We start from the raw sequence: 25,300 nt of genomic DNA, 5'->3' as shown, positions 1-25,300 counted from the left end.
CCAAATAATTGATATGATATGGTATTGTGATGAAACTTGCAATTTGCACCCATAATCGGTAATATTCATGAATTACAGCATCTCTAGCTTCTTCTTTGTCAAATAGTTATGGGAAATTACATTAGACCTTATTTTAGATAATGATAATAAAACTGTATATAAGATTAATTCGTGAATATTAATAATAATACTGATGAAGGAGGGAGTGTAAAGGGAAGAATATACACAGTAGCTGATTGGTTGGTTGGAGTAGCCTCGTTTTCAGTTTACAAGCCCAAACCTCGTTACCATGGCAAAAACACTCGCGCATGCGCAGTTGTGTAGAACGCAAAGCATCACTTGTGGCGGTTGAATTGAGCCGAAAAGTTTGGACGACGACGAGGCAAGTTAAACACCTAAAAACTGTTTTTTACGTTTCTTTTTAATGTATTCGTCAGTGCTGTTTTCTACATTAGCCGACAAAATACATGTGACGTGTATTTAATTTAGCTTCACGACGCTAGCGAGTGTCAAGCTAGCTAACAGCAGAGTCAAACTAAGAGGCTGAGATGACTGTAAAAAGTGACATGTTCATGTCATGAGCCGTTGGGACCGGTGCTTTGTTCAGCTCAATGCTGTCTGTGTGTGTTTGTGCCCACTTCTGTATGAAAGTCATTCAGAAATTAGGACCTCCATAGTGAGCCTCATGTGATTCATGTCAGTGGGAGGAAGTTATGCGGTAAAGCCCCTCAGTTATTCTCAAAGGGGGGACTGTCCTGCTCCTGACACACCAGTGCCCTCAGGGATTTTAGCCATTTAGTTCAGAAGACACACACAGGATGGGGACAGGAATGAATCAGGAGGTATGATTTCCATTTTAATCAATGATTCAGGCTTTTTCTGTCACTGAAAACAATGTCAAACTAGCTTTTCACATGTTTAACAATCTTGTGCAAGTCTGTTTTGTCACACTGATTGTTTGACCTGGTTTTTGTGCCCATGTTTGGAGGTCAAAACACAGTGATGAGCTCTGGGAGTTAATGTATGCAGGTGTGTGTGTGTGTGTGTGTGTGTGTGTGTTTGTGTGTGTGTGTGTGTGTGTGTATTGTCTTTCTAAAAGGGGTTGCAGGGGAGGGTGTGTGGGTCACAGCAGGTACTGGGAATGTGGCACAACAAGTGGGGCTGTGTTTTATGCCGCCAACTCTCCCTCCATCATCTCCCATCCCTCCCCCCCTGCATCTCAGATTTGGTATTCAGCTGACTGACAATAGAAGAGACTCTTTCACGCTTGAACAATACTCTCACCCCTGCCAGATACCCCCCATGACACTCACACACACTTACCATCTACCCCCTCCAACTCTTTGGAGTGGTCTTTTAAAACACTCCCCTTCACACACACACACTCCACCGCTATGTCTTTTCCTTCTAAAGGCTATGCACTGCATGACAATCGAATGTAATCTGCCTCAAGTGTGTGTGTGTGTGTGTGTGTGTGAGACAGAGAGAGGGAGAGAGAGAGCGAGAGAGCAAGGAGGCGGGACCGTCAGCCGAGCCATTCATGTGTGATCACCATTACTCCTGAGCATTTATACAGTACAGCATCAACTGGGATAAAGACGAGGAGAGGAGAGGCTTGTCGGTCGGTTAAATAATAACAGGTCAGTCATGAGAAGCAGTGCAGTGTGTGGCTGTGACGCTGAGCCAGGCTGTCTGGAGGAGAGGCGGAGGTGAACCTCGGGAGGTGAAGAGGACACACGGAGCATCTGGGATAAAAACTGAAACAAACACAGACTCGGTCGCTGCCATGGGGGGCTCTCTCAGCCAAAGCAGGAAGGGCTCCGTCAGCTCTCCGCGGAAGAAGAACAGCATGTAAGACGAGATGCTTCATTGTCTGTATGTGTGTGTTTGTGTGCAAGTTGTTTACAAGAAAGGGGAAACTTGCACAGGCAGTGGATTGATCAAGGAAAGCAGATCAATGTCGCCCTTTGGCACTTGAGATTGTGTTGTGTTGTGTTGTGTTGTGTTGTGTTGTGTTGTGCGTATGAGCGTATGTGGGGTGGGGTGAAGAGGAGCTGGAGATGAGGAGTTGAAGGGCAGTACTGAGACCTTGATGCTTCCTTTAGAGCTAGACTTTCCATGCTGGACTGAAACCAAATCAGCCCATCAGTAACGCACAGCCTCTGCCGTCGAGCTGTTTTGAATACAATTTAGGTATTCAAATCAAAAGAAGAAGGGAAGAGGCAGAGCGCTGATGTCATTACAGATGTCAGCAGGGATAATGTGATGAGCATGAGCTGATGCTCCTGAAATTAAGGAGCGTCCAAGCTATCCTATTTCATTGGTTTTGGCATTTTGGCTGCAGCGTATGTCGTTACAACGGCAGAGCATAGGGGGTAGTGCTATTGCTAGCTATTAATTATGCAGCTGTGACCCTTTTTGTAAAGTGGTGTTTTAATCATACAAGCTGTACCGTTTATTTCTGACTGAGCAGATAGCCCAGCTTCCAAGTAGTGTGCGATGGAGCCTTCGTCTTGTCACAGTGAAGGGACGGGGGAATGAAGACGCTGTTGCTGAGGCATTTGTCAGAGCTGAAAGCACTAAACCTCCACTCTCTCTCTTCCTTTGCTCTAATCCTTTGTAACCAATAAAGAGTGAGCCCTTTTACTTTGTCCTCCCAGCTCATCCCAGTGATGCTTTGTATCTCCGTTTGTAAAAGCTTCTGCGACTCCCTTGTAGCTGCAGCGCACTCTCCTCTCTCCGCAAATGTAAATGCACAGGCTATTTCTTATTCAGCCAGTCTTTTTCTTAAAATATCACTGTGTTCGCGCAGGGATTCTGGTCACGGAGGACAGCGGTTGGTAATATGAGAAGTAGTGCTGACATGTACTGACGCTAATGTTTTGGTGTGAGTGACAAAACAACAAAGCTGCAGACTTAAGCCACTGAGATGGAGTCACGCTCAAGCCATGCTAATTGTTTTATGGGCTTTTAAAAAAAAACAACCGGCCGATCTTATGTTCATATATGCATATTGTTGGCTTGTTTGTGTTAATGCAGTTGGGGGTTGGGGTCTTCCCTCTGGGAAAACTGGGAAGCCAACCAGTGCCGTGGGATCGCAGTTTTCAGTTCAGCTTCAGGTCTAATTTTAGTTGGCTTAATCATCCATTCTGTGTCTTAACTGGAACAGTCAGTGATGTACAGTGCACTTCCTGTTCTCCAAACCCCCTGAACATCCAGACAGTCCCTCATTTGGGAAGAAGCTGACCTGCATTTGGAGCTCTGTTGTTGATGCGATGGTATGAATTTAGGCCAGTGTGGGCTGAAAAACTTTATCTTTCTTTATAGAGAAACACATTGTGAAGGAATGAAGACATTGCTCACTGAAGTAAAAGTTGCTACCGACTGAAAACCTTCAGTATTGGTGTTGATGATGCAGATATGGCTTCATCGATCTGAGAATTTCACGATACGATAACCATCTGATAGAATATCGCGATATTCGGTATTACACAACTATTCTTATTATCAAAATAATGGAAACATAAGGGATTTCTAGGTTCACAAATACTTATAATTGCTCTAAATATTAGAGGTGTAAATCGCACAAGTTTCATCATGATACAATATTATGTTGATTGTTTGGACAATGATACGATATTTGACAATACCACAGTCTGCATACATTTATATCAGCTCACAAAAAGCAACTTAAATATGGTTTGACCATTATATTACTGAACTCTTCAGTGGAAATACTATTTTATCAATAGTTACAGACATTTAAATGGAAAAGCAATCTATTCTTGTTCATAAAAAGAAAGCGCTCTATAGAGAACAGTTGCGCGTGGATGTAAATGGTGACACAAATGTTCCATGGGAATTTCAAAATAAGGGCGTATCTTGAATGATGCTTCTTGGTCGTTGATCACTGAATCTATATTTACATATATCGATCCGGATAGATGTATCGTTACACTGCTACAAAATGTCATTATGTCTTGAATGATATGAAACTTGATGTATATATTTTTTTGTTTTGTTTTTTACAGTTGGTTGGTTTGTTAACAGGATTACACAGAAGCTACAGAATGGATTTCCCCAAAACTTTGATTGAGAATGGGTTCTGGTGAAGAATAGACCCTATTTACTTTTGGTGCAGATCTAGATAAAGTGAAGGTTTAGTTACCTGATATAACCCTGAGATATCGCTGTGTTTGAATGAGTGCAATGAAAACAATTGAATGCAGCTGTATGGCATTTTGAATGGAAATTAAATGAAGTTGATGTTGGATTTAAACGGCAAAGAAAAGGAGAACGGTGGGGGTGTGTTGTCTCCCTGCTCTGTGCGTGCATGTGTGTACAATGTACATGCACCATTGTCTGGGAATTGTATGCTCTTGTGTCCTTGACTATGCCACGAACAATAGCTCAGTTGGTGTCTGTACATGACTTCTCTCAGGGCTAGCCCCTCCGCTCTTTTCCTCTCGTTCCCCCATTCTTTCTCTTTTTGTTTTATCGTGCCACTGTCAGTTAAGTCATTCTGACGCACTCTAGCACTGAGAGTGCTATGGCGCCATTCAGTCTAACTCCATGCTAGGTTTCTGCTCTGATTGCAGCTAATTGGGCTTTCCATATTAAAGATGCAGCGATATGAGGGAAGCACAGCTGTGCCTCCCAGAAGCATATAGAGCACCTGTTTCTCTCTATATTTTATCTCTGAGTGGGATGTTAATGCTGAGCTGCTGTAAAATATACAAATCAACAAAAGATAATACATATCATGAGCACTGTCTTTACTGTCTTTACCTGTCCCTGTGTGAGAGTGTATGTCGTGTCTATATGCATGTTTTTATAGCATAATACACTTGTGACCACTTCCCAAGTGGTTGAAACCAGAGATCCTGTCAACTCTGTTTAAACTCCCAAAGGTGACATCAGACCTGTAAATGTATCTCCCTCACTTTCTCACACGCATCTCTTCTTCCCTTCTTTTATCCTCCTTCATCCTGGCTTCGTATCACAGGACGAGGTGGCTGAATGTGATGCTGCTGTTTTTTTAATGTTGTTTTGTTTTATTTATGCAAATCTCCTGATGAAAGTCCTGTAATGACCACAAGATGGAGCCATATCATAGAACAAACGGATATGACCCAGCAGTTTTGTTCTGCTCAGATCAGAATCAGAATGTTTTTTATAACCAAGTTTGTTTTCACGTACGGGGAATTTGCTGTGGTCTGTGTGTAATGAAAATATAAATGATAATTAGAGATTAAATATAGAATAAACTAACACACTAGATAACATTAAGAATAATAGAATTTTTCTGTTCTTATTTTGATTCTTAAAGTTTAGACATTGGAATTGCAAACATTGAAATGTTCTAAATGAATAAAACATACCAAACTACTAACCACATAAACAAAACAATAAGTAAAATGTGGAAGGAAATGATAAGATGCTGCGCCCAAGTCCTGTAATAGCAGGGAAAAACCATGTTGGCCAAATATTTGGGACATTTTTATGTCAACAAGCATGTATGTAAACACAAAGAGCAAAATATAGAAGTAAGAAAAATACTAAAGGTCATCTACATGCATCGATAAGTCAACAAAATATGTATGTTAAGTCAATAACATAATTATCTTGACAAGCCTACAGACATATATTATGCCTAACTTATATTCACGCGTACGCACACCCATTTTTATACATGGCAGACTGTGTCTTCGCAATCAAGCATGTGCCAGAACATTATCCTCAACTTCCTTGTTTTATAAATATCTTTTGTTCTGCTCTCCATTGAAAGCAAGCAATACTGACTCACCCTGTTTCCTGTTCATAAAATATTAAACTTTGATGACCAAGTTGAAGATTGACAGACAGTTTATTACTTTAGTGCTGAGATCGGTGTGATAAAACAAAGACTCTCTTCTCACCAAATGTGTCATTTCAGTGGGAGAGGAGTCATCCTGTGTAACTGGGATTGTTATGCTGCAATTATAGCCATATTGTAAACACCGACAATGACATGTTTATTACAATGTGAGATTGTACTGGTCAAAGTCGAAACATTCAAAAACAGCACTTGGAATGTAACTTGTAATTAAACAAAAATAGTGCCCAGGTCTAAAATTTAAAGACTGAAAGCTGCAATTAGACACCGCAATATGAAAATGTCAGACAGACAACACACTGATGACTCCTTTATTCTTTGTAATACTCTGTAAAATCAGGTTAGTGCTAGAGAGGAAGATTGTTAGGACACTAAAAATCAGGGCAAGCTGTCCGTTAGATTACAGTATACCTCATATAGAAAGCTGACATTCTGGCTAAAGAGGAGGAAAATATCTGTAATGTCCGTGAGTTTTACTGTATTCGAGTTCTCCTGATGGCGCTTTATGAAAGACCAGGGAGTCGTTAAGGACACACGTGAGCTCTGAGTTTCAGGGTCATCAGGGCCACTTGTGGATCGTTGACTTAACGGGCCGTCATTCGGGTTGCTGAGGCCAGGTGAGCCCAGGTGTGAAATGGTTGTTGAGAGAACTCAGTCCAGCATTGTAGGTGGGTGAAAAGTAATGCCGTAGGCCACCTCCTCTGTTCAAAGACACTGTTCAAGTTTGACATAGATGGATTCCTTTACTCCTCTTTCAAACCATCTGTCTTCTCTGGTCAAGATGTTTACATTCTTGAACTCAAAGGAGTGATTTTACTCCTTCAGATGTAAGTGGTCAGCAGATTCTTGACCTGAGGAGTCGGCCCTCCTGTGTTGTGACATTCGTTTGTGGAGGAGGTTGTTTTGTTTCTCCAATGTACAAATCTGTGCAGTCCTGGCAACAGCATAAACTACTTACTCTGTTCTTGCCTGGGTGTTTTCTGCCTCTCCCTTACAGAATGGATTCATATAGATATCGTTACCAAATTTCATGTCACTCCGTCTGGTAGTTATTGAGATATTTCCGTCTGGATCAGTGGTGGATGGACAGACTGACCAACATCCCCAGAGCCATGCTAGCATCCCTAAAAATAACCACCGCAAATTAAATGTAAATCCACCCATTAATTTTTAAGATTCCTTGTTACAGACAGTAAATTGTCGGTCAGGGGAAGTGTTGATCTGATGGTGATACTGTACAAAAAGTCAGATTCACGACCCACTGTCATCGTGCGGGGGATTGAGAGCGCAGATAAACAGTCTGTGATAGTTGAGACGCTTCTCTAATTCCCTCTCAGTGTGTATACGCACACGCACACACAGATAGTTATTTCACCCAGTGTCACATCAGCTCTGTTGTGGCTCACATACATGTTCATCATTGCTGATTTATTCTTAGCTCACAACCGCACATGCTGCTATCAGTCACTGTGTAATTGCCGATCATTGTCTCCGTGTGCTCAGATGACGGCGGCTCTAGATCACATATGTCTGTGCTGTATGTGTGGGTTCACTGTGTGCTATTTGTGGTTTCAAGGTATTACATAAGAGCTGATTCTTTTCCCTCTTTCTGTTTTCCATCTTTTTTTTTTTTCTGTGTGTGGTTCATGTTGCTGCCGGGGAGAGAGAGAGGGAGAGAGTCCTGCTCCGTCCACACCAGGATGCTGTCTTTCTCTCTGACTGTTTATAGACATGTGCTTCCTGCGTGTTATTGTACGTCTAGAGGCGAGTTTACAACTTCAAGGTGTGGGAGAGTAAACAGTTAGTGCAGCACAGGACGACCGTTGGATCTGAGCGGTGCTGCTTTAGGGGCTGTCTTTGCTTCAGGCGGATCATGTCCTTGCAAGACATACAGGTTTGTCCTCTCCTTTGCATTGAGAGTACAAACCTGTCTGTCCTCTCAAAACATGCTGAGTGTTAAAAAAAAAGAGGGGGGGAGGACAAAGGAGAGAAAGGAGACGGGAATGTTTAAGAAAAACAACAGCATGTCACAGTCCAGCCCCGCCCCAAGACTCACGTTCTTTACATTTTCTTTGAATCTTCATTTTCAGAATATTTGCATCCTCTCAGTCTGTCTCTCCTCATTTTTAATTAATGCTGTTTTTCCATCTGCCACGGCTTTTGATTTGCTCCATTTGTCACTCCAGCTATGACAGGTTGAACAGAGACTCTTTCTTTGTGTTCACCAGCGTGTGACATTGTTTCTCAGTGTGTTGGTGCATGTATTCATCTATCTGCCTGCCCGTCCCTGTGGACCAGCTCAGTGGTGGAGCTTTCTGCCTTTTTCTTTCCACGTCTCCACATCAGTGTTAAACAGCAGGAAGTGCAAATAAACAAGAAAAGCATCTCTGCTACTTCTCTTTTCCCTGTTCACCTTTTCACCGTGACTCAACCATCCTCCCTTTATCAGATTAGTCATGGTCCACGTTTTTTCAAAGGCATATCTTATCTGGCCTAGATGCATGTGTGTGTATGTGTGTGTGTGAGAGAGACCAAGAGAGAGAGAGAGATGTATAAATGTGAAAGCCTGGACTTAAAGTTACATAAGCCACCCATGAACAGCCACAGAAGCACGTGTGTGTGTGTGGGTGAAAGTGTGTGAGCAGCGATGAGCGCTTTCATCCAAATAGCTGCACCATTTTTTCTGTTGAACCTGCGTTTGCCGTATTGATTTGCTGGCTGTCTGGCATGGATATTTTCTGTCCACAGTAGATCCTCTGTAGGTTTGGTCACACATTATGGAATTAACGGCTACATTTCCTGCTCAGATGTTGCCTGTCTGTGTGGATTTTAGTACATGTTCACGGTTAAGTCTTACTCCTTCACTGCTGAGAATATCTTGTTGCTCTCGGCTCCCTTTTTATTCATCCTGGGAAAATAAGTGTTCTTTTTTTGGGCAAAGCTTTACTGAATCTCACAATCACAGTAATCCACATTGCCTGCAGGGAGCTGCCGAGTAAACAAACCATTAACAGCTTAAACTACCCTAAAGACTCATAGGGGACTGCCCAAACTTGTAAGAGAAAATTCCTTCAGTCTGGTTAGTAAAAAGGGATAATTCCTGTTTATAGTTTGGGCTTTACTGCATTTAACTCTGTAGATTTACACTATGAGCTACCATCCAAACTTGACATCTTTTACAGTTTACTTCTGGCTTCGTCGTTTCCTCCCGTTTCTTTTCATCTCCTCTTTCTCGAGGACACAAACGTCTGGTAGTCTGACTTTGCCTCTTAAAACAGGAAGCATCGCCTCTTCTCTCCTCCCCCTCACAATTGAGAAACTGAGAGCATACTGGGGAGGGGAGTTGAGTCGATGTCTGCTTACCAGCTGATCGTCCATCCAGACGGGGAGGGAGAGGGAGAGGGAGAGGGGAGGGGAGCAGAGAGAGGAGTGACTACTGATGCTCCAGTAATCCGTGCTGTGTGAGTCAGTGCTGTGGAGAGCAGAGCAGCAACAACAGCAGCAGCAGCAGCAGCGTGAGGCACGTTTCCCTTTCACGAGAGTCAACAACGCAGAAGAGCAGGATGGGAAAGCTGAGCGGCTGAGCGAGAGGAGGAAGTGAGCGAGCCATATAGAAAGCAAGACAAGCAGAAGCTGACATTAGGAGGGCGAGAGACAAGAGGAGAGCAGAGAGACGACCGCTGGGAGATCGCTGAATCTGATTGACAGCAGCGACAATAACAACTAATCCAGAGGAAGAGGAAGTTTACCGTTACATTTCAGAGGTGGCAGCAGGTTTAAGACTCGACACAGCGCAGGGATGTCCTGGTTGTCTCCGGTCCAGTGGGCCAAATGGACATGGTCAGCGGTGACCGGGGGTGCCGGTGAAGAAGGGCAGCCCGGATCTCATGATGACAGAGAGGACAAGTAAGAGGGCTAGGCCACAATGTTTGTGTGTTCAAGAGAGAGTGAATATAGAGAGGCAGCTGGTTTACAGCTGTGTCTGTGTGAGAATTAAAAAAGAGAGATATCTGTAAAGAAGAGACAGATTTTTCTGTATTTGCTTCAGTTCAAACAGCAGCAGATTGATCATGTGCGTGTGTGGGTGTTTGTATGATGACTGCTAGATTCCCCTGAGTCATACTGACAGGTGGTGGATATATACACATACGCACAGACAAACTCACGGATGCTGTCGCTGTTATAATCTCAGATTCTTCTCTCTGCTGTGGCTCCCGGTGGCTGGACCATGCTGTCATTGGCTAAAAACAGATTCTCGGTCAAAATAACAGTCGGCCTGCTCCTCTGCGAGTCCCTGCTTTGCTTTGTGCAGCATCCTGTTTCTTTTTACAAGACACAACAACACTGAGGATCAGATTGACAAGGGCTGTTTTTATGTGTGTGTGGGTGTGTGTGTGTGTGTGTGTGTGAGGGCCGTATGGCAGTTGGGGAACAGTTGCTGAAAGTTGGGGGAAGGGAAAAAAAAGGCCACAGTTTCCCGAGCTTTTGATTCCTTTTCTGTCCATTTCTAGTTTCTAAGTAACCATCCAAGACCGCAGCCTTTGGGGCCATCACTGGGACGCGATCCAATGAGTGTGTGTGTGTGTCTGTGCAGGGTTGGTGGGGGTTGGTTATGTATATGAGGATTAGCTCCTGCATGGCGTTGTTTGTATAGAGCTCCGGCGTGTGTGAATGTGTTTGTGTGTGTGTCTGTGAACTGGTATCAGAGATGTGGTTGTTGGGTAGTGGCACCGCTGGCTCGGTTCCGTCGTGTGCTGTTTTTCATTAGAGCGCGGACGTTTTGATGTGAGCTCAAGCGGCTGGGAACGGGTGCACTCACACACACACACACACACACACACACACATACACACACACACACACACAACCACATAAACTCTCACTCTCCCTGTCTCCCCCTCTCTTTTTGTCTCCACAGTTTGGAAATAAATTTGGGCTGGGTGTCTAGGCAGCTGACACAGCAGAGCAAAGGACTGTGTGTGTGTGTGTGTGTGTGTGTGTGTGCGTGTGTGCGTGTGCGTGTGTGTGTCCTCTTTGAGGGCCAAAGGATGCAGGTGGCCTTGCAGGACTTGACTTCCTCTCCTCTCCCTTCCTCCGGCTTCCTTTAAAATAAAAAAGCAGTTTGTTTATTTTGAGCTGCTTAGAAAGGCTCAGATCTATTGTTCGAACGTCACCTTAAGAAAACAGAAGATTGATATTGGAAAGCCGACGCTTATTTGTTAGGATGACACAACCTGGACATTTGCTGTTTTATGTGGCTGTTTGCAGCCGTCACATGTGGCTGTTTGAGAAGCGTTTGTTATCGCTTTTCGAAAAAGGCAATGTGATTCATTTTTATATCTTCAAATCACTTCATGGGAATAGTTTATTGTGTTTTATGGATCCTATTTGTCAGTTTCACCACGAGTGTAATTTCAAACTGGAGATTAGATCATTAGTTCCAGATCACTTGCCAAACCCTCAAGCTGTGACCGCTCTCACTCGTGTCGGCTCTTCTGTCTTCCTGAATGTTTTGTTAACGTCTTCCTCTCTCTTTCTCTCCACAGTTCAGACTCGGAGTCGACCTTTGAGACTCCGGAGGCAGAGTCTCCAGGTGTTGTGAAGCTACTGGGCCAACTGGACAACTCCAACCACACAGGTGAGATGGCTCAGCTGTTTGGCTGCCCAAGTACTCTGACACCGCTCAAACTCTCTGAACAGGAACATTAAACATCCTCAGGTAGAGTTTGGTATCAAGCTTCAATAATATTTTTTGCTTCCACTTGAAATGTGGCGTGATCGACTGTCCGTTTTTGACAAGATTATTCCTAAATGATTCAAGATCTTGCTAAGTGTAGGCTCTGTTTGAATCAGCTGAATTATTTGGATGGCTGTTTGGGTTTAGACATTCAAGAGTGACTTACCATCAGGCTGAAAATCTACTTTCACTGCTGGTTGAATTTGGAAAAATAGAAGTAGAGCACATGCTTCCTCCGCGGCCCGACAGTTCCCTTTAATTCAATCAAGCCTAATCCAATATCAACTCGATAGCCCTGCATCATAGAATTTAAACCACCTGTGACTGCTTAACCTTCATTTTACGTCACTAGACCTGTAACAGCCGACCACGAGAACAGCGAAACAATGCAGATGGAATCATAATCTGCATTTAAATAGCCGCAGAAATACACCCAGGATCCATACATTATTCCCTCACAATGTAAAAGAAAGTGACTACACCAAAGTTAATGGAGTCTGCCAATCCTGCATCCTGGTTTCATCGGAATCCGTTCAGTAGTTTTTTTGTGATCCCGCTGACAAACATAATATCTTTGGCAGAGGTGTTTAAAGGCCCGCTGTGAAAGGTTTACCTCATGGAACTGCCTTGATTCAGATCAAGACAGAGGGTGACGTTGGGCAGCTGCACATACAGAAAAAACTTTAGATTTCTCAATTAGTATCAATACAAGATAAATAGCAGTTTTAACATCACATCTGTGGTGTCATAAGTAACTGAATCTACATTTTTCTGCCTCTTTGTACAAATGTGTTGATCATAGAAAGGTTTTTATTCTTTCATTGCAAGGAAGCTTAAAAGGAAAACAGAAAATTTACGTCTCACTTAGCTCAGTTATACCTGTTAAAGCAAATACTTTCACTTTTTAAAGATTTTTTGTGGCATAGACACCTTTATTAGCAGTAGACAGAGAGGGGGAGGTGACATGCAGCAAAGGACCTCCGGCCAGAATCGAACCGGGGTCGGCTGCGTTTTATGGCATGCGCTCTAACCACTAGACCACCTGCGCGCCTCGTCCTAGATTTATTTTTGTTTTCATTTTTGGGGGTTTTGTGACACTTAAATTGCAGCAAATTAATTACACTAATGTCGTCACGCCCTGTCTGGACCGCGATGTTCTTCGCAGTGTCGACCACAATCTCCATCCGCCTGCTTTTGATGATCGCACAGATGTGGGGGATCACATTACGCTGCCATCAATACAGACAGTGTGTATAAAAAGTTATTAGTGATTTAAATGAGCTCTCCTGTGTGAGGCACAGACTCGGATGTTGACTGTTAATGAGGAGCACATAAAAGCTTTTTGAAGCTTCCAAAGTGGCACACTTCTTTCCAATCCACAGCCCCCTCCTCACCCCTCCCTCCCCTCCCACTGCCCTGCTTTCACCCACACAGACATCAGCAGCACACAGTACAATCCATTATTACAATAACAGATAATCCGGCGGGCTATCATTTGCTGTTATATCTTAGGTTTACAAACTTTGCTTCTCCAGATTTCATCAAAATAACTGATTTAAATAGTTCTGTGCAGCTGTAAGGATGATAAGGTCTGCGTGTGTTGGATGTCTCAGCCACGTTTGGATCAGAACGTATGGGACGCCGTGACAGATAATAACAGAGAGATTAATGTGTTTGTTATTGAATCCAGTTCGCAGACAATAACAGTCTCCGTTTCATGCTAAACCAGTCACATGCTCTGTACAATGTCTGGGTTAGTTTCATAAATAAAAGATCAGCTGTGTGGAGAAAGTGATATTCCGGCTCACTATAATTAGACTCTTTAACGACTCAGGGGGAGAATCACTGGTTCTGTTCATCGGATCACCCACAGGCCACAATTAAACTGTATGTACTGTTGAACCGGGACTGAGCTGAAACCTTAGAAAGCTATTTATCTACCTGTATATCCGCCTCTCTCTCACTGGCTCTCTCTGTGTCCTTTCCTCTTTTTCGTCAAGTTGTGAAACTGTAATAAAGGCCGATGTTGTTTTTGTTGCTAGGCCACGTGGTGGTGTATACTCTGCATGACCGGGTGTGGTTCCTCTACATCTGTTCTCAGTCTCCGACGGCCGTGTGTGTGTGTCTGAAAGTACCCAGATTTTCAGCAGAAGCTTACATAAACTTGAATTAATTGAATGTGTGATGTAATAAGTCACACATAAGCTGTCAGTCATGAGAAACGATGTGAGAAGCTGTTACCCACCCAAGGTGACCCAACAATGACTTCATTCATGTTGAGAAGAAACACAGGAAAAGGCTATTTCAGTTTTATTATTACGTGTAGTTGTGTGAGTTTTTATAGCGTGGGGGTGTATTTTTCAGTAACTGAGAGTCTTGTGTTTTCAGCAGCAGTGTGACTCAACAGAGACCAGCGTGATCGTTAGCTAGCTGTTAACGGGATGTGTGAGGACACAGGATGTGAAGCGCTCTTAGAGGAAGCCAGCAGCCATTTTAAGTGATCTAACAGGGGAAGGAGACGCCATCAGTTCAAGTTAAAATCCCTGAATGACAGATAAAATCATTAAGAAGCCACAGGATAAGATGTGAGGTTTTACTGTTTTTGGACAGAGGAGCTGGAGGACAGATTAAGAAGATCTATTTGTCTCTGGGTCAAATGCTCAAGGAGAAGAGTTTCTTTAACACTGCATCAGGTTGGTTTGTTGGTTTGTCATCAGGATGACTTAAAAACTAGTAAACAGATTTCCACGAAACTTAAATAGAGGATGAGTCTTGGCTGAGAATAGACCCCAATAACTTTTGCACATCCAAAGTAGCCTATCATGTGAAACGCCCTTTAGTTGCTCTTACTATGTGTCCTCATTTCAAACTATTTATTTTGGTGTGCCTCAAAGTACTCTCCTATTCTGTTTGCCTCGTATATACTTCTCTTTGACCTGATGATTCACTTTAAAGGTATCTCATATCAGTGCTATGCAGGAGTTATTCAATTAAGCATCTTATTTTTAACGTCTGCCGTCTCAAAGAGGTTATAAACAAAATTGTTATTGTGAAAAAGCTCATTGTTAAGCTGTCATCGACCCTTTTTTGTTTAAAAGCTCTAAAACTTGTTGAACACTACCTGCTCGGCACCAAACAGCACGCAGACACACTCCCTAACTGTTGTCTGTGTGAATGCACGACTGTTTACTAAAGACTTTCTAATTAAAAGATGATGACACGTCCGTGTTTGTTCACAACTTGCTTCCGCTGTGCACAAGTAAACAGTTGTTTTAGATCATGTGTTTCACAGCAGAGAAAACTAAATGATAATAAATCTGATTAGTCTCAGTCATCAAGCTCTTTGTCGTGTCCCAGACAGCCTTGTCTCCGAGTTTATGAAAGGTCTCGCTTCTCTTTCCTCTTTTATTACATTTTCCATTCTGAATTGTAGTTGAAGTTGAGAGGTTTTTTTTAACTACTACTTTGTCAGCTTCGTCAAAAACGTCTGGTATAAATTCTCCGTTTTAAAATACTGACCGGGTCCTCGAGACGGTCTTATGTGACACAGATGTTGATAACTTCACACTCATCTACAGAATTCAATTCAGGATCTCTTCAGGTTCATACAACTGCCTACATCTGAGATCTATTCCAGCCTTTTGTCAGCAGGACTCTGATCAGGGGTTGTTGGTCGTTCCTCAATCTCGACTCAACACGAGACGAGCACTTGGCTCAGATTCACCTGTTTAATGTCCTTTTGATTTTAGTAATTTCTAGTTATGTTGTTTTTTTTGTTTTTATTATTATTATTGTATATTATATTATATTAAATGCCTGTTTCTTTATTTTTAATTGTGAAGCACTTTGTGATATCCTGCTTTTTAATAAATCCGTATCTCTCCGTCTTTTTCGCAGTTCTTCCTGATATTACAAACCACTTTTTGGACAAGAACTTCAACCAGAATGTGGGCCAAGTTACTTCCCAGGTGGTCGATTCCCTGAACAACCTCACCGGCTCTTCACCTAATGACAGCCGCTTTGGTTTGGACCAGAACCTCAATCTGACCCTCAGCAACAAACCCAGTCCTGGCCCTCTCCCCGGATCTCAACCCCTCCGGCCTCCATCGCTGTCCGTCGTCTCCCCGCTGAACAAACCCGACCCTTCGGAGGTGGACGACCAGGCACCGTTGACATCCGACTCCAGCCCGGACTCAAACTTGATCCCCGGTCATGACATCGGCGTGCACCCTGATTTGCTTAATGGCAACATGAACTCTGACGCCGTGCTGTCGAACACAAAACTAACCTGTGAGACCAGCAGCGCAGTTCTCACGTGAGTAGAAAAATTAACGAGCATCCACACACAAAAGCCCAGTGCTGTTCATTAGTCGGGACCTGAACCATTATGACTCTCAGATTTTCAAGCTGAACAAACGCTGCTCTCTCTTTTGTGGCTGTAGGGAACATTAGTGAATGCTCGCCATTGTGCACAATGAACCTGAAGTGATCAAAGTGTTCCAGTTTTAACCAGCCATGGTGGCCTGTTGTGTGGCCTGTTTCTCTCCTGTGCATCCATTCAGTCCTCAACAGAGTTATTATAGTTATTACGTTTTTTTTAAGTAATTTTAGATGTCATTTACTTTTAGAATCTCAGTTCAGTTTAATTTTCACATCAGTGTTTTAGGAAAGTTTGTTTTTTGTCCTGTTTTACTCCACAGATGCTGATTTAAGGTCATTTTTCATTGTTCATAACTGGATGAACTGTTTATTTTCAACAACTGCTTAGTGTTCACTGACAGAAGATGATCTGTGAATGTTTAAAGAGGTGTTAAAGTGTCAAACAATGCCCTCTTGTGGTGCTTTTCAGTTAGCTTCCTGCCAAAGCAGAACCATGACTAACATCTCTATTATCTCGGTTGACAAAGTTTTTAAAAAAAGCACCAGCATAATTATAATCTTCAAGCAAACATATAACCACAAAGGTTAAAAACAAACTACCAACCATAACTTATATTGTTTGAAAAACATGGCTGGTTGGCAAATTCAATATTATGCAATCAGATTCAGGACAAGTGGGTTCAAATCAACTGTGCTCTTGTATTACAATGTAATGTGCACTGAGATTAGATGTAGTTTTGCTTTGTTTATATTGATATTTTTAGGCTAAACAATCAGGTTGACATGGGCGACACAATACTCTTTATATTACATAATCATGGGTTACATCTTTTAGGTCAATGTACTGTTAATAATGTTTATTATTTTCAGTTTGTTTCTTATTACAGTCTTAAAACACACGTTGAATTCTCTTTACAGCTCACTTAATTGGCAGATTCAGTCCAGTTATCCTTTGTTATTCGATGTCATTTCCACCTAATATTTCTTTTGCTTGGCAGCCAAAAGTATTTTGAAGATTTATCCTGATCCATAAGTTTGTTACATTTGGTTCAGAAACTTGCCATGAACTTTTATTCCAAACACTTTTATTATCTCTTTATGAGTGTCTAGCCGGTATAAAACTATAAAAGGAACTACTGCTGTATCATTTCATGTCATGAAACCAAAAAACAGGTCAGACTTGCATTGTTGCATTGTGATCAACAAGTCTTAAACAACATACATGTTAAAGGACTGTTTGTCCAACCTCTGTTTTTTGCTTTCATGCTATTTATTTCACTTCAATATTTTGTTTTCCTCCAGTTAAACCTAAACTCTCCCCTGTCGACTTTCAGTCTTTTTATTTACTAATCTATAATAACCCTGCACTCACCCTGTGTTTAACCTAACCCCTGTCCCATCCTCTCCTGTGTCTTTCCCTCCAAACCTGTCTTTCTATGTACCTTCTCTCTGTCTCGCATCAGGACTGCTGAACAAGTCCATTTCCTCTGTGTTCTGTTGTAAGTACTGTATAACCGTGCGTGTGTTTGTCACTTCAGTCCTTGCTGTTCTTAAGTCCAAGCCCAGGCTCACTCCACAGCCCCCTGTCTCATCCACCTGCCCTAAACCTTCCTTCTCATGCAAAGTGAAGGTGAAAAATAAGAGTATGGAGTAGATGTGGAGAGTAGGAGAAGAGTGTGTTAGTGGAATTCCTGTAATTCCCCTCATTGATCCCCTAATGAACTGTTATTGGTCTTATTTCAATTTGGCAAACAATCTCTCGTTAATCTGCTTTTTCTGCTGCGCAATTCAGCACTTTTAGCAGAGCATGCGAACACAGTGCACACACAGAGCAGAGCAATGAGGTCTGGCTACAAGGCTTTCTGTCTCTGCTGCTTTGTCCTCTTATCATAGCTGCAGTCCACCTGTTCAGACGTAGAGAGATATTGATGTGGTTCGTTTTGACACTGATGTTGTTGTTGACCTTCATTCTCAGGAACTCCTGTAAAGTGAAGCAGAACCAGCCGTTGCAAGAGGACTTCATCGGACAGGTAAGAAGTGATAATGCGTCTGCTGCTCATCTGACATCAGTGTAGTGTAAAACTTTTAAAAATGATCCAATGAGAGAGGTTGATTCAGTTTTGTGGATGTTAAAGGACGACCATCATGGAGACCACGCCACAGACGAGGAGAAGCTGGCGAGCAGCGTCGGTGTCAAACCAGACAAGGACGAAAGCAGTGAGTAAAATCAATGAGTATTGATTTTAACGTTGTGCTCATGTGTCACAAAGCCGGCCAGTGACTGTTCACACTGTGAGAGGGTACTGTGAATAGCTCAGTTATTACCCAGCTCAGTGAGGGACTCTACTGTACACAGATCAGATAACCAGACGTTAAAGTTTAGCTTCAGCTTCCCTCGATCAATACCGGACAGCGAGTTTATCTTTCAACATTAATCATTAACTTGTCACATTATTTTACACGGCGCTGAAACTTGTGGCTGTGTGGGTCACGAGCACAGTGTGTTTGTGCTCAAACATATTCAGATTATGTGATCACACCGGTGCCTTCAGGCTGCATGTGACACAGCTTTAGTGACGGACTGATCTTTGAGAGCCTCGGAGCTCCTGATGTAGATCCGATGTACGATGTGTTTTTCTGTTGAGGGTTGTTATTTTTCTAGTTTTCTTCGAAGGTATGCAACTATCAGAAATGCACTGAATGTAATATATGAGCAGTGTATGACAGCACACTCAAAGATATCTGTCATCCTTGATTCTTTAATTATTTTGGCTCACTGGGGGAACTGCCAGAGGTGTGACGTTGCTGTAAGAAATTTAGTTTCAAAGATTCTAGAATTGCCAGTTAGGTTTGTGTATTATGTTGGAGAGATATTTCCTGAAATTAGCATACTAACATCTAATCCCAGCCTGTCCTGTCTCCTAACACAACTTTATACCTCAAGAGGCGATAATCTGTTAGCATAGCTCAAGCCTCCAGAGGTAGCTGCTGACCTCCCTCCAGCCTTTACACCTCTCCTGCTATAATACCCTGCTGGGTCCTCTCATCCTGGCCTAAAAAACCTCCTCCTCCTCCCGGCGATCCAAAGCTCCTCCGCTAGCAGTGTGAACGCCACCACAACACTCCGCCAAGCTAATTGGACCACTAGCGTGCAGCCAGATGTGCTCATGGGCTATTTATTTTGAGTATGAATTCGACAGTAACTAATTCTTATTCATCTTACAAATTGCACCTTTAACTAAAACTTATGATTACACATGAAAAGGATGATATTGATTCTAACAGACCATCCTGTGGCCACAGAAGTTTAGTTTTCATGATTGGAAAAGAAACATTAAAACCCCAAAAGTACGGGAAACAAACAATGCATCTTTTCCAAGCTTAAAAATAGGTCAGTAAATCCTTCTGTTTAAACAGCCTGGGTTTAAACGTTTTAATACAACTGAGTGTTCTTGTGTTCAGCAACAGACATAACTTGCAAGTTAGCAGCTAATTAGCCCACTTGCAAAATGATCATACGGCCGGAATTAGTTTGTTAAAAGGCTACATTCTGTCAACGGGCCTCTAGTTGAATAGATCTGTTTTTAGAGGTTTATTCATTGTGATAAACACATCGGCAGACATATTAGATTATAGGCCACAGCCTCTCTGAACTTTATTCTGAACATGTGGATCGCTTTCTTTCAGGTCCAGACTGCCATGTGACACCGAAACCTGAGGACTCAGACTGCTGCTCTATGGTAAGTTAATATGACAATCAATCATTCATAGCTGCACACTGTCATGCACGTTGTCTGTCAAAACAACTGCAACACGGTGCCTCTGGTGAACACTAGGTGGGGATAAATCACTCTTTTTAGTTACAGTAAACTGTGAACATCAGTTGCAGAGAAAAACTGCTTTAACCAGACATCCCAACTAGCCCAGACATGTCCAAGGCAGCGTTATAGTTCCCTTGTCACTGTCGCTGTGGCTCATTGTGTTCAGCTCCACAGTCAATGCAAAAAGGATTTAAAGATTTACTGAACTGCCCAGTTTTTGTGTGCGTATCGAAAGCTGCAGTGTGATCATCTGTCTGATATGATGACCGTAATGTGCTGTAGGACGACTTAGTGTCTGCCACCATGTACTCAGGTGACAGATGGATTTAGATTTATCATTCAGGAGATTAGCATGTGACTGTCATAATCCAGCGAAGGACAAAATGAGAGGAGAGCGGCAGGAGAAGGAGAAGGACTGAGATTTGTGAGAACGCCGTTTGAAAGGCAAGAGGGGTTAGAAATGAGAATGAGAGAAAGTTTGAGAGAGTGATGGAAAAAATTTAACGAGAGCAAAACAGAGAGAGCTGGCAGACACAGACAGAGACAGGAATATAATATGTGCAGTAAAAAATAACAAGTCAGAGCTGGAAGTGCCGAAAATACTCTTATTTATCAGTGTTGATTTATTTAGTTTCAAGTAGAATTTGCAACAATGGTGTAAAAAGTCATAAATTGCAGTTTATTACAGAAATAAATGATTGTTTTTGTTTCTTGAGATAATGCGCTGCACAGAAAATTATGCATTTTATACTTCTGAAAGAAACTGTAGCATTGTGGCACTGTTAGCATTAATATTATTTGAAATATATGTAGTTAAAGAAAATGTTAGAAACGTAAATGTTGAGTAATAAACTAATGATGAGAAAATGTGGAAGTTGAAAGTCGAGATAAGAATGCCCAACGTTTTACGTCAGTGTTCGTGGATGCCACAAGACAAAATGGAGGCTGTTTTTTTCTTTCTGTCTTCTTCTTTTTTTTTTTTTATAAATACCCTTTGAAATGCTTGAAAGGTCGAGCACATAATTATTTTCCCTCTGCCCTCAGCAGTACGAGGAACCATGTAAGCTGAAGTCGGGGGGAAGTGAAATGCAGAAAACAGGAAGTCAGGTGCTGGATTCCATCTGCATCAGCGAGGCGGAGAAAGAGGCCGTTCTCACCCTGATTAGAGAGGAGGTACGCACTTTCATCACGCTCATCCAACATGAAATATGTTATCAGTGTGTCTGTGTTTCGCCCCAGTGGATCTTTTCTCTGATTCTTTGCATGCCCAGTTCAGCTCACAGCAACCATCTGTTTTCAGATCATCACTAAAGAGGTGGAAGCAAACGACTGGAAGAAGAAGTGTGAGGTCAGCAGACAAGAAGTCACTGAGATGAGGTTAGAAAAAACACTCTTAACCACTTCTTTATCTTTTTTAAATAATCAGGGCTTTGTCCTGTCTTCAAGACCCACCAGTCTGTCAGAAGGTTAAGTAAGACTTTCATATTTTCTCTTTTTACAGGAAGATTGTTGCAGAATATGAGAAGACAATTGCTCAGATGATCGGTGAGTCAATCAATCCACTGGTTGCTGTAGTGATTTTAGTGCCACAAAACATAAATTTGTGAGTGAAAGCAAGAAAGAAGTTCTTAAGTGCTCTGAATAATGTCTTCTTCTTTGCTACTCTCAGAGGACGAGCAGCGCAACAAACAGACCTCCCAGAAGGCTTTGCACGACGTGACGATGGAGAAGGAAGCTGCCTTGGCCGACCTGAACTCCGTGGAGCGCTCTCTCTCTGACGTGTTTCGTCGTTATGAAACTATGAAGAACACCCTGGAGGGCTTTAAGAAAGTAAGAGAGGTCGTAGGACGGTCAGACGTCAGTTTCAAGAGCTGAGGTGATCAGCTGATAACACTTGTGGCGCAGTGAAGGTCAGATTAAGGCTGGAAGCTATCGTGTAATTAGGGGCAGTGGTCGTCGAGGCGGGAGACTAGCAGGGGTTTACATAGAAGGTCACCACATACTGTAAATCTTGCCCTCAACTTCATGAGTAACCCACAGCTCGCTTACTCAGCAACTGCTGTGGAAAAACCCCTCGATTTAAGCAGTTTACCCACAAATCTTGGCCCCCGGTTGACCCGCAGCTGGTTTAGAGCAGCTGCTCGTGGGCGAACAGGAAGCTGTGGTGGAAGCTTCCAGGAGTAAATGTGTGCAACCTCAGGAATTCAGAAAGTAGAAGGAGAAGAGACTCCAAGGTTGTTTAAGACCGAAGTGTATATTTCAGATAAATAACGCTGACATTGTTCTACGTTTCCTCGTGCAGAATGAAGAAGTGCTGAAGAAGTGTGCTCAGGAGTATCTGGCCAGAGTCAAACAGGAGGAGCAGAGGTACCAGACGCTGAAGCTCCATGCCGAGGAGAAACTAGACAAGTACGTAAAGACTTTAAAGTTATTTTACCGTCAAGACCTCTACGGGCTCAAAACATCTAATGATTTCCATTATTCCACGTATCCCTCAGGGCCAATGAGGAGATCGCTCAGGTGCGTACCAAGGCGAGCTCAGAGAACATGGCGCTGACCGCCAGTCTGAGGAAGGAGCAGATGAAGAATGAGTCTCTGGAACAAGCTCTGCAGCAGAAGGTAACCGACATCTTCATCTTTCACTGAAGCTGATTCTTGATGAAACTTTACTACACGATTTATTTTATTCATGTTGTGTTTCGTGCTGTCAGAGATGTGTTACATGTACGTATTAACCCCTTCGTTGTGTCGTTACAGAATCAAGAGATCGAGGAACTCACCAAGATCTGTGATGAGCTGATTGCCAAAATGGGCAAAATAGACTGAGCGACGCTCCCTGTGAGTCATCCACCGCCGTCCCTCCGGTCCTGCCTACCAGTGACGCCCTGTGCATGCACCCAGCCAACAAGCAGCTCTCATACCCTCTGCCAGCCCCCCATCAGAGACTGCTCATGTACAGATGTCTGAAGTAACTTCCTGTAATACTACAATTTGCACTACTTGTGACCAGATTAAGACGAGTCTGTACATGCTAACTGTTGTTTGGACTCTGTTATATGTTCGTGGTCACATTGTTTTGTTTTTTCGCCATCTGGGCCTCTTGTGCTCTCGCCCATCGTGCCAGTGAACAACCTGCCCGTGACTCAACTTTAATTCCCAGCAGCTTAGCAGATAAATTCCCAGCGACTCCTCCAACAGGATGACATCATGCAGGCTGGGGTTGTTGTGGAGTCGCATTTAATCAAGCTATCCTGACAAGGGTTGTTTTATATTAAAGCTTCAATCCGTAAAATGTATTTTTCTATGAAGTAAATAAGGATTTTACTCTGAAGGAGCAAAGCTCAGGGGTGTTGTGTCGAGCAGAATGAGGTCAGGGTTAAAGTCAAGCTGCACAAGAACTGGAGGAAAGGATTTAGGATTGTTTGAGGAAATACAGTTTAGGATTATTGAAGAAATACAGTCGTCCTCTGAGGCTTTGCTTTGGTAAGGAGTGACACTGAAACGGCAACAAGTGTGGACCACATGTCAGTGAAACTAAAGCTGCAAATAATTCACAGCCTTTGTTTTTTACCCTGTTACACTGCAAACACAGAGAATCAGCCACAGAGCAATATAATAACCTGACAATCATAGACTTTCCTGTGATTCCACAAACATCCACAAAGTCCGTAAAGACACAACTTTATCCTGAAGAGGTACGTTAACTATCCTGTGTTAAGAATCCTAACAACTGGAAATAGTTTTACAGTAATGACTCTATATTTTGGTTGGAGATATTTAAGAAAAAAAACATTATAAGATTAGCAAGTGCTGCAATATATTAAAAACCATCACTGTGTCACAGATTGAGTATCAAGTTATCACATTTACCTCTTTGCACAAGAAGAGTTTGAGAGCTTTGTGAGAGTTTCCGTCTGTTGAGTATTAACAGCTGCAACCAGTTATTCTGCAGATAAATGTTTTTCTCTGCATGTTTATTTTCATAGCTTTGTATTTCTCATAACGCAGTTTGTTTTTCTTAACACGCCAGTGAAATCTAGTTGTGTTGTGAGTAAAAAAAAGGCTGCGACTTAGAACTGGTGCCAACGTGATACCTGAGTTCTGATTTAACACTTTATTTGTTTGTTTGTTTTGTTTTTTTAGCTTCTTGCCTTTTCTGTTAGGATGATATTTTGTTTTTTTCCGCTTAATAAAATAAGCCAATAAACATCTCTCAGGGCTCCCACTCGTCCTGGAAAATCTGGAAGACAGTTGACCAGTTTTCCAGTCATGGAAAATTAGAGAAAAAGCAGAATGTCCTGGAAAAACTTGTGTTGACCTGAAACACAATCTAAACTCCCCCAAGATACAAAATACAGTGTGTATGTATTGTCGTTTTAAGAGACTTCTTTTCTATATTTACTTGATGAAAGTAAAACCTCCAGCAGCCCGTGGTTACTGGTGTTCTTGCAGCCATGGATAATACACTGTAGTTCACAAGAGAAAAAAGGCATTGGGGTTATAAATTGATTATTTAAGGAACATATTCGTGTTGTCGTACCAGCTTGATCGTCAGTCCGGGACATTGATCTCTAGAAAAGAGTGGGAACACCGTCTCTGCAACATCCATGTTCACTGAAGGCTTCACACAAACAACAGTGTAAAATATAGAATGTGTCAAAGAAACTGAAACTAAAGAGTGAAAAGACTAAAAATACTGAACTTTTGATACTTCACTGTTTTCAGTATTCAGTGTATGAAGTCTGTCACTGCTGGTAAAGTTTTAATATCTAATATTCAGCCTCTTGACCACCATGTAAATCCACGTCTGACACAAACCCACTGCCGGTTTATATTTTGTGCCACTTTAATATTGTTTTGCTGCTTTTCGCCCGGTTCTTTAACTATTGTTTGTATTTGTAAATTAGAAAAAAGGCGATTTCACATTTGTGTTGACACTTTGAGGACCAGGTGTACGTGAGTGTACATTTGCTTGAATAAAAATAAACGTTATTTGTTCTACAACAAGTTTTTTTGACTTTTTGTGTTTTGTCGTGATTACTTCTTACGTGTCTGCGTGTGTCAGTGTGTTGTTTTTGTTTTCCAGACGATAGTGAGGATCCAAATGGGAGGCAGGTCGGTTGAGAAACAAAAAAGCGAGCTTTAGAAGCTGCAGTCAACAAATCTAAAACCCAAAATGTGAGTTACAAAAGGAAGGCAACAAATCAGGAGTGATCTGAGAGCAAAAAGTAGGAACCAGGATGACTCGAAGATGCAGGCAGCAGATCAAATCAACCGAAATAAAACGGGAAACAACTAAAACAAGAACCCAAACCGTGACGGTCGTGTTTGTCGGTGTGTGTGTGTCATGGTGATTCACAGTGTTTACATCTCACGTCAGGGTCACGTCCCAGCTGAGGCTGAAGTGACGTGAGCGAATAATGACCTTGAGCTTTTTGTCGGAAACTTCTTCATTCTTCTTCTTCACAGATTCATTCTTCGCTCACA

The 25,300-nt window shown here is 42.3% G+C and overlaps 1 protein-coding gene across 5 annotated transcripts; it reads left to right on the top strand.

Annotated features, from left to right (window-relative positions):
• The first annotated feature begins 305 nt into the window (after positions 1–305).
• Positions 306–24,820, top strand: LOC115581778 (transforming acidic coiled-coil-containing protein 1). 5 transcript variants are annotated; one of them, XM_030417164.1, is made up of 13 exons: positions 306–382; positions 11,422–11,513; positions 15,510–15,927; positions 17,968–18,022; positions 18,128–18,209; positions 19,680–19,732; positions 20,858–20,986; positions 21,114–21,190; positions 21,315–21,358; positions 21,483–21,643; positions 22,116–22,222; positions 22,312–22,432; positions 22,571–24,820. In XM_030417164.1, exons 1-13 carry the CDS (start codon positions 309–311, stop codon positions 22,637–22,639), a joined length of 1,482 nt encoding a protein of 493 aa, XP_030273024.1. In that variant the 5' UTR covers positions 306–308; the 3' UTR covers positions 22,640–24,820. The 5 variants fall into 5 exon arrangements, with proteins under 5 accessions (XP_030273024.1, XP_030273025.1, XP_030273023.1 ...); XM_030417165.1 differs by lacking the exon at positions 306–382 and adding an exon at positions 1,394–1,851; XM_030417163.1 differs by lacking the exon at positions 306–382 and adding an exon at positions 9,267–9,781 and having other exon boundaries at positions 20,861–20,986.
• Positions 24,821–25,300: the final 480 nt, after the last annotated feature.

This window comes from Sparus aurata, chromosome 5 (assembly GCF_900880675.1).
Source record: "Sparus aurata chromosome 5, fSpaAur1.1, whole genome shotgun sequence".
NCBI lineage: Eukaryota > Metazoa > Chordata > Actinopteri > Spariformes > Sparidae > Sparus > Sparus aurata.
Note: the sequence above shows the minus strand (reverse complement) of the source record. Positions and strands in the feature narration are given on the sequence as shown.